The sequence below is a fragment of the Chrysemys picta genome, chromosome 16, assembly GCF_011386835.1.
Source record: "Chrysemys picta bellii isolate R12L10 chromosome 16, ASM1138683v2, whole genome shotgun sequence".
NCBI classification, from domain to species: domain Eukaryota; kingdom Metazoa; phylum Chordata; order Testudines; family Emydidae; genus Chrysemys; species Chrysemys picta.
In genome coordinates this window covers 23036233-23046265 of record NC_088806.1, presented here as the reverse complement: position 1 = coordinate 23046265, position 10033 = coordinate 23036233, and the positions used below count along the sequence as shown (strand labels likewise).

Below are 10033 nucleotides of genomic sequence, written 5' to 3'. Positions count from 1 at the left end.
AATCTGCCTCCCCCTGCAGGTAACTCCTTGGGGAGAATTACACCCCTTCATCCTAATACCAAATTTGCAACAAAATGGCACCCTGCTGGTCACTTAGGGCCATATATATTTAGGTGCCTAAAGATGCAGATATGCACTTAGTCGGATATTCAAGAGCAACCAGGTGCCTAACTCTTGTAGAAAGGAATGGGACTTAGGTACCAAGGTACTTTGGAAAATCCCACAGAGTGCTTGTCTATATCTCTAGGCACCTAAATACTTTTAAAAATCTGTCCCTTAGGCCAAACATTTCATGAGCACCCTAGTTTTTGGGTGTTCAATTTGAAGTGCTCAGGGCCTGATTTTCAGAGGCGTTGAGCACCTCTAGCTTCTACTGACTTTAATTGGCTTTACTTCTGATTTACACCAGTGTATTTATCCAGGATGGGAGGTGATGTGCACTGATTCCTTAAAACTGTAGCAGGAAAATAGGCAGGAGTGGGGTGGGGCAGAAGCTCTTCAGTGAAGTAGAGTGTGTATGTGTGAGCGAGAAGTTTTAAGAATAATAGTAGAGCTGGTCAAAACTCAAAATTTCCCTTCCACAGAATTCTGATATTTTGCAATTTTCTTTCATCCTGAATTGGAATTAAAAGTAAAAAATTCAAATTTTCCTATGAAACAAAAACTCCAAAAATGTTAATTTTGGAAACATCAAAAAGGAACTTACCAAAACACTTGATTTCATTAAGGTTGAAGCAATACATTTTGATGTTTTTTTTAACTACTTATATCATATTTATATTATAGTCTAAACAATATAATTGAAACAAAGTGCTTCAACCTTATTGAAACAAAACATTTTCACAACTTTTCATCAACATTTTTGATTAAATCAATATGTTACCGCAAAACATTTTGATTTTACTGAATAAGCATTTTCCTACAGGAAAACTTTCCCATCAGAATTTTTTTGACCAACTCTAGATAATAACCTTTACTTAGTCCAAATAATTCCTTGTTTGGTGTTAAAAGAAAGCTAACTCTCTTCACTATTCTATTCCATTTTCACATGACACAGGAGATTTCAGCCAACCTAGAGGATCAATTCCCCAGTGAATGGTTAAAGTGGAAGAAGGAATAGGCCAGTTTTTGAAGTGTCTCCTGCTAGCAACAGCAGGCTTGGAAAGAGCCAATCTGTCCACTAGAGCTAGTCAATATTTTTTGTTTAAATATTTTTTACAAATAAATTAATTTTGGTCTGAATTTTCTTTTTCCCATCGAAAACTGAGAACCAAAAATTAAAAACTTTTTCAGTAACATTTTTGGTTTTCAGGAAGTATTTTTCTTATGTTACACATTTTCACTGTACAAATACCAGATTTCAGTTTCAGATTTGTGTGTGTGGGGTGGGGGGGAGGGATATCAAGGAAAATGAAAAACATTTAAAATTTCCCATAAAAAAACTGGCATTTTTTGACCTGCTTTACATTCCACCCCACTGAGTGGGGGAGTTGGAGCTGAGCCTGAGGGGAGGAGGGAAGCTAGAAAGGGGATAGAAGGATAAACTGGCATATTCAGTGTAGAAATAGTGGGTTTAGTCTTTATGTTGGTGCTGTAGGGGATGGGATGAGACATAAAACGCAAGGTTCTGTGAAGGTTTTATGGATGCCATGGCATGTTTTGCAATTGCAGGCTTCCCCCTTCTCCTTTAATTGCCCTCCACTCTGCATAATATGCTAGTTAGCTACCACCATCCACCCCAGAACTGGCTGCATTTCATTGGTGATATAGGTATATATCTTGTAATAAAGCATTTGAGGTTTATTTCAGGAGAAATGTGCTGTACCTATATAAAATATCATTTGAATTCAGAGTGGGTAGTGACCCTAATTAAAACTCACGTGCAGTTTTCATACTGACACATGCCATTGTAAACCTTTCAATCAACCATTTGCAAAGGGCCAGATGGCAATTCCTTTGTCTGTATTTATACTAATTTATTGGACTGATATAGCAACTTCTGATTGCCAGCTAGTGAGAGAAGGAAGTCATATCTCAAGGTTATGATGTAGTCAGAGTGACATATTTTACAACTATGATAATACAGTCATAAAAGAATGTATTTTTAAAAATGTGAGAAAACTCTCAAATTACTTTATTTTCATATGGTATATCTCAGTAGGACATACAAATTAACTAATGCCAACTTATGATGACTATAATACTTTACCCTCAAACAACACTTTCATCCAACAATTTCAGGGTGTTTTACAAATATTAGGGACCTGATTTTCAAATATGCTCTGCACCCTGAGCTTGAAATGGAGTTTGGAAATCAGGCACTAATTACCTAAGTCTTACAATGTCCTTAAAAATAGCTAAATGTTATTATTATCCTCAATTGACAGGTGGGGAACTGAGGCAGAGAGAAGTTAAGTGACTTCCCCAGGTTCATACAGAAAGGAATAGGCAATATTGAGAAACAAATCCAGGTGACTTGATTCTCCATACTGTAACAGCTACATCACATTTCTTCCTGGGGATTTCCTAGATTGCTGATTGGCTGAGTCACCTCTGAAGATTCCTACTTCCCACTAATATCTGCCTTGAAATCCAGCTGCTCAGAGTAGAAAGAAAAAGCAGAATTTTAAAAAGTTGTGATGGCAGACTTCAAACAAAACAGTATCTTAACAAATAAAATAAACATGCCAGAGGGCATAAGAGTTCTAATAAAAACGTTTTTTTCCTTGCCACATTTTGTATGATGCACATACTTAAAAACACAGGAAAGCTAAATAAGGCTGTAGATGCATCACAATGGTCTGACAGTATCACATTACCCATGACCTTTGCATTTATGATTGCCCAAACAACTTAAACTGCTCCCTTTGAATGGACCGAGTGTCCTGCCTGAGGGGCAATGGGGTTAGTCTTTATGTTGGATCTTTTGGTTATAGTCAGCTATATACTTGGCTGATTGTTCCTTCAATCTGAGTTTACTGTTTCATCTTGCTTGGCTGTACAATGCACAGATGCCTCTGGAGAGGGGCCTTGTAAATGTTTAAAGAAATGAATCTGTCTGTGCGTGGGTGGAACAGGAGTGTGCATTGAGGCTGAAAGACTTCTATGGATAGATTTCCAAAAGATCTCAAAGCCCAACATCTAAGCACCTAAATAAGTACCTTCATTTTCAAGCGTTCAGCTCCCAAGAGCACCGGTTCTCAGGGGGGGAGAGCTGAGTGCTGAGCAGTTTCTAAAATCAGGCCATTTCTTCAGGTGTCTAAATGAGGAAGCTGGCCTCTTACCATCTGGCTAGCAGGTTTGATCCATCCAACTCCAACAATCTCAACAGCCTCCAGTCTTTACCCAGTAAATATCCATATTAGTGTGGGACTTGCTCGATGCTGATCTGTTCTAATCACCTGGGCTCCTTGGGACTTCAACCATAAGACATCATGAGAATGAGTCTCCCTTGCCATCTTGGGCCATCATTCACACCTGTGCAAGGTGAATGTAAAATGCTACCATATCAGATTGGCTGGATTTTTATACTTACCTTCCAGAACAGTGAATGACAACAAAAGGTGCAGGGCAGGAAAGGATCAAGCCCTGCTTATGGTAAATGGAAGAATGGGGCTGAGAAAACAGTGATTAGGTGGAACTAAAGATTAGGGAAATTGTGGGGAAGGAGTTTGGTGTGGCCCCCAAGTCCTATTTAAGGGCAGCCTAGGTAGGTAGAGCTATTGATGTGTCAGCAGAAAAGCTTGAACTGCTTTGAATTATCTTTTAGGTAGGTATGTATTTTTTTCCCCTCATGTATTAGACTTGATGGTTATCCAGGTCTATGATTGTACAGGTGTAGATTAAAATAGGATCAATTGGGTATTTTAATTTTCAGCTACTTTCTTTGCTTTGAACAAAGCATGAAAGTGCTTTGAAATAAGGAGAAGTATTTTTGTTAACTTACTTTTAAGTAAGTGTGTTGATTGTTCTGGGGATTAGTGGAGTTAACTTATACTTGTTCTTCTAGATTTTCTTTTTGGGGTGAAGGGGTTGTCCTCTTAGATTAGGGGAAAGTAGGCTTAGCTGTGATAGCAACTAAGCAACCCACTTCTATGTGGAGGTGGGCTGAAAGTGTGTCTGGATAAAATAACAGCTGGGTCGCTTTGATTTGACAGTATACTTTCTTTTGTTCATACTATAAAGCTAATACTGCTATGGGAGTATTGATTGAATTCTGTTCTGCCTCCTGTGTCGTCAATAACTGCTGTTTTATAGATGCTTTGGGACAAACTTTCTGCTGGTAGAAATGGAATTATTCCTCAAGATTAAATCCCTTTTACACTGGCAGAGAATATGGGTTTTTTTTGCCAGCCTTTCTGTAAAAGAGAACTTAGGCTAGGGTGGTGGACATCCATAGTTTCATTTCTAGTACTGTCTCTTGGATTGTTCTTCTTAAGTCAGTTCTCAATCCTGGAGCCTGTCCACTAATACTGTATCTTAAATCCATTTTCTTACTCTGTTAGCACTTTAAAAGGCTGTAAGTCATGATGCTTCCCAGGGGGTTGCAGTAAATGGAGGCCATCCCTAAAGCTTGATTCTCTGCTGCCTTGTCTTTTGGCTATGATCACCTGTGTGAAGGAGTGTATGTTGCTACAATGTGAGTACAACATACCTGTTTGGCCTGTTCCACTTTACTTGCAGTGTAAATGAATACACAAGGTGAAGGGCAGAAGAGAATAATAGTCTCAAGTCTTGTCTAGATTAAACTTGTATCAGTGTAACTAAAATTGATTGCATTATATGCAGACACACCTGAATGGGTTTAACTCTGTGTAGTAAGCTGGAAAAGAGCTGGATAACTTCTTAGATGCAGGCATATATACCATATGTGTTAGGACTCAAGCACTTGAGAAAGATTTAAGACTTGTCTATTAGGCACAAGCCTACAGAAGTGGTCCAAAATCACTAGTCACCTGAGAACCTAGCTGCTGTACCTGTCCTTTAAACCTAATGCAATAGGCACTAAAACTGGAAGAGACATTTCCTGCCCTAAAGAGCTTAGATTCTTAAAATAAAAAGGGGTGGGGGGAGAAGCAAAAGGGGATGACTTAGTAGGACAAAGGGGCTAACTAAGAGGGACAGGAACAGAAGCTCTCAGTGGAGGGAATGACCCTAGGGTTCTGCTGGAGCCAGCTGTCCCTGGAGAGAGAAGCTTATTGTATTAATTGACTAGCATGTGTGGGTGTTAATGGAAGCCTTTCTTATCTTGTAGGTGAGATGCTTGCCACTGGTTTCTAGGACACTTCAGACACACAACAGAAGCTTGGTACTTTTTGTCTCCTTCATAGCAGCAAAGACCCTCTCGCCTTCAGTGCTGGTGCCTACAAAAGGGCAAGTTAGTCCTCTCCATCACACTGCGGTTGGTTCTTGTGTTGCTACAGCAGAGCTCCCAACATGGGGAGCAGACTTGGCAAAAGGAAGCGTCTTGGTGTGCCTGACAAATCTACAGAGGAGAAGGCTGAGAGGGCAGCCATGGAGATGGAAGGAACCCCACAAGAGTCACCTGAGACCCATCTTGCTGCAGAGACTGCACTAAATGCTAGCCAAGTTATGGGCAAGGCCCACTGCACTGAAGAGCCTGCACCAGGGACCACAGAAGAGACTGAGATCCAGACGGCCACCGAGCATGGTGAGGCCCAGCCTAGTGCAGAGACGACTGAATGGAATGAGTCACAGCCAGAAGCACAGATGCTACTGGCAGTCCCCCAAATCACCAAGACCCACCTTGACCCAGAGACTTCAGAACACACTAGTGAGGCACAGCCTGTTGAGGAGAGTTCACTAGATCCCACAGATGAGACTGAAGCTGCCACGGAGCACGATGAGCCTTCTCCTACAGGAGAGACCACAGAGATGACTGAAACCCAACTTAATGCACTGCACAACCAAGGGACTGAGGTCCAGTTTGCTGGTGAGATTCATCCTACTGAAATTAGTGTATTGAAGATTGAGGACCAGCCTACTGCACGGAATGGAGAAGAAACTGAGGTGCCAGTTGCAATGCCAACCGTGCAAGAGGCCGAGCCTGTTGCACAGACCCCACAAATGACGGGTGAGGCGGTGTCTGTTGTAGAGACTGCACTAGCTTCCACAGACGTGATAGCGGCTCAGCTTGCTATGCAGGACACACAGCTAGGTGAGATGCAACTTGCTGAAGTGGGTGAGTCCCAGAAAGTAACTGATCATGCTGAGGCCTGTTCTACTGCAGAGCCTGTGGAGGTGACGGAGGCACAACCTGCTTCCCCAAGCACATACAAGAGCCTCCAAGACACTGAGGGGTCCCAGCCTCTAGCAGAGAAGTCTCTAGAACCCACAGAAGTGAGTGAGGTGCCTAGTGAAGAAACCACCGAAGGGAATGAGTCACAGCCAGAGGTACAGTTGCCACCAGCAGTCTCCCAAATCACTGAGACCCACCTTGACCCAGAGACTTCAGAACACACTAGTGAGGCACAGCCTGTTGAGGAGAGCTCACTAGATCCCACAGATGAGACTGAAGCTGCCACGGAGCACGATGAGCCTTCTCCTACAGGAGCGACCACAGAGATGACTGAAACCCAACTTAATGCACTGCACAACCAAGGGACTGAGGCCCAGTTTGCCGGTGAGATTCATCCTACTGAAATTAGTGTATTGAAGATTGAGGACCAGCCTACTGCACGGAATGGAGAAGAAACTGAGGTGCCAGTTGCAATGCCAACCGTGCAAGAGGCCGAGCCTGTTGGACAGACCCCACAAATGACGGGTGAGGCGGCGTCTGTTGTAGAGACTGCACTAGCCTCCACAGATGTGATTGCAGCTCAGTTTGCTGTGCAGGACACACAGCTAGGTGAGATTCAACTTGCTGAAGTGGGTGAGTCCCAGAAAGTAACTGATCATGCTGAGGCCTGTTCTACTGCAGAGCCTGTGGAGGTGACGGAGGCACAACCTGCTTCCCCAAGCACATACAAGAGTGTCCAAGACACTGAGGGGTCCCAGCCTCTTGCAGAGAAGTCACTAGAGCTCACAGAAGTGAGTGAGGTGCGTAGTATTGCACAGGCCATAGAGGAGACTAATGAGGGCCAGCAAATTGCACAGGCCATAGAGGCTGAAGCCTGCTCTATTGAAGAGACTTCTCAGACGACAGAAATAACGATTGGAGCACAGCCTGCTGCAGTGACCACAGGAGAGCCTGGTGAGGCTCAACCCATTGAGCCTCCTAGCATCACAGAAGTGGCTGAGGCACAGAACGCCGCTGAGAACAGTGAGGACCAACCTTCGTCCGAGACCACAGAGGTGACTAAAACACTGCCCATCGCACTACATGCACAAAAGACCAAAGCAGTGGCTGGTGAGGGCCAGCCTGCCATTGAGACCTCAGAGGTAATGGCTGACCCCCAGCCTGCTATGCTAGGCAAGCCAGACACTGAGGCCCACAAGACTGTACAGAGCACAGAACAAATTGGTGAGGGACCAACTGCTCTGCCAGCTACACAAGACATCCTGCAAGAACCGCTGCCTGCTGGTGAAGCCCAGCAAGCTGTAGAGAGCCTGCATGTGACTGGAGGGGCCCAACTTCTTGCAGAGACAGAGTCCCAGAATACCATAGAGAACAGTGAGGCCCATCCTATTCCAGAGACCGAGGCAGAGCCTGTCCCAAACACACAGACTCCTCAGGAGGTTGGTGCATGGCCAATTGCAGAGACTGCAAAAGCAGCAGAGGGGAAATCTACTGAAGACCTGGTGCTAAACACTGCAAAAGTGGAAAACAAGGCCCATTCGAACACCAAGGTCAGAGAAGCAATGGAGGTACAGGCTGCTGGCACAGACACACAGGAGAGTCCCCGAGAGGCTGAGACCATGAGGGAAACTGTGATCCAATCTACTGAACGGAGCATGCCAGAGGGGGGTGGGACTTGGCCGACCGCAGAAGCAGCTAGGGTGAAAACTGCTGCACCTATTGCACAAAAGTCTGAGCCTGCTACAGAGACTACAGCAGGTAATAGTGAGTCCTGTCCTATTGTGCAGGCCACAGGAGAGATGGAGGTTCCTCCTGTGGCAGAGACTGAGAGACAAGAGACGGAGGTCCAGTCTGCTGCACAGACAGCTGAAGTGTACACAACCGCACTAACCATTCTAAAGTTTATTGAAGAGACCAGTGAGGCTGCTTCTAAGACCACAGAAGCAAATGAAGCCTGTACTATTCCAGGGACTGTGCTGGAGATGCCAGAAGAGGCTGAGTCTCTCCAATCACTGATGGAGACCACAGAATTAAAGGCTAAGAAGAGGGATCAAGATCCTCAAATCCCAGCTAATATAACAGAAGACCAGGAAGGAGGGGAACATGCAGTAATAAGCCAGGAAGAAATTCTGAAAGCTTCTGAGCAAGAGATTTTTGTAGCTGCTTCTCTTGGTGCCAGTTGTGAGCTCCCTCAGACGCTGGAGCCCAGGAGTAAGACACAAACTTTGCAGCCTCTGCAATCCATAGTGACTGCAGTAGATGAGAGAGGAGTCCAAGGGGAGCCTAAACAGTCTCTTTCCGCTTCTGAAACCCAAGGCCGAAAGGGTGAAATGGCCCTACATTCAGACTGTGGACCTATTGGCAGTGAAGCTGTGCCTTCAAAGGAGATCTTTGCAAGGGAAGCACCTGACCTTATTCACCTGGCCTGAGAGCCTCTATCCCCAGCAGAAGAGAAACTGGATCCCAGCAATGGTGGCAGCCCCCAGAACAAATGAACAGAGTTACAGCACAGCTCAGGTACAGGATGTCTCGCCCAAAACATCCCGTGAAGCTGCAGTTGTGTAAATTCAGATATAGTGTAATGGGCATTCTGCCAATATTAGTCTCATCTCTTATAGATGGTAACAGCTGAAAGTACAGCTCATCTGTGTCTAAACTGCTGTAAACATACTCTCCTACAGACAGCTGTCTTCCCTTATTAAGTAATGTGTATTAAGAATGCTTTGCAGAAGGCTGAAATACCAACTGGACCTCAAGAGTCTATATTTTAACACCTTAATTACCATTCTCCCTATTGCCTACCCCCTTCACAACACTGAACACTTGAGTTTTAATCCCTCACTATCTTCTGGGTAATCAATATTCTCACCTGAATTAGCCTACAGAGAGCTATCAAGCTAATGCACATACTAGTCACTTCTCATTAGAATTTGAGGTCACTTTTTGACAGATTCCTAAAGGCCACTTAATTTCAGTAGCTTATGCTACAATACTATGTAACTGTCTAACCATTGCACGTTAACATGCATCCATACTGCACACAGTTGGGAAGAGGATACACTTGAGTTCAGAGATGAGAAGAGGAGACACGAGCCTCTGTATTGTACTGTCAAATGCTAGACTTGTTTTAATGTTTGTGTCAATAAACAGTATTTTATGCTCATCACTCAGTGTCTCTGCACATTGCTCCTCTTGTCTGCCCTTCTGTTTTCTACATAACTATTGCCCTTTGCGTGAACAGGGAGGCTTTGCTGCATGTTAACCAGCCTATTGAGTGCAACTTATACTATTACAGAATCCAAACTAGAAAGGGGCCTGGGTGCTCCTTGGTAGCAAAGGCTGGGACTTTCAAAGCAGCCTAAGGGAGTTGGACAGCCAGCTTCCATTAACAAATGCCTTTAGGCTACTCTAAAAATTCCTGCTTCAATCAAGACTGGAGTTTTGCCAAATGCTTCAGGGCTTATCTTAAAAAAACAAAGGTTGTACTGACTAATTATACCTGTGTAATGGCCCACCTCTCTAGTATAGCTTACATCTCCCTGGGAAGGACAATGAGCTATAGTTGTAGAAAGCACATCTGAGTTATACCCGCATAAACATAATTGTTAGTAGTACAAAAACTGTAGAGTCAGCCTCATATTCATAAGGAGCTCACTCAAAACAAGTCTAACCAGTAGTGTCAGATTTACATGGCTATTTTGAGCTTACAGCAGCAACAATATTATTGCTGCTGTAACTGAAGTAGTCCACCTAGCTACTTAAATTAGGAAGAGG

The 10033-nt window shown here is 43.9% G+C and overlaps 1 protein-coding gene across 4 annotated transcripts; it reads left to right on the top strand.

The window, feature by feature from the left end:
- Positions 1 to 3481: 3481 nt before the first annotated feature.
- LOC135976010 (cell surface glycoprotein 1-like) lies at positions 3482 to 9420 on the top strand. Of its 4 annotated transcripts, none has more exons than XM_065570231.1 (2): positions 3482 to 3597; positions 5255 to 9420. In XM_065570231.1, exon 2 carries the CDS (start codon positions 5437 to 5439, stop codon positions 8686 to 8688), a length of 3252 nt encoding a protein of 1083 aa, XP_065426303.1. In that variant the 5' UTR covers positions 3482 to 3597; positions 5255 to 5436; the 3' UTR covers positions 8689 to 9420. The 4 variants fall into 4 exon arrangements, with proteins under 4 accessions (XP_065426303.1, XP_065426301.1, XP_065426302.1 ...); XM_065570229.1 differs by lacking the exon at positions 3482 to 3597 and adding an exon at positions 3617 to 3769; XM_065570230.1 differs by lacking the exon at positions 3482 to 3597 and adding an exon at positions 3621 to 3773.
- The last annotated feature ends 613 nt before the right edge of the window (positions 9421 to 10033 follow it).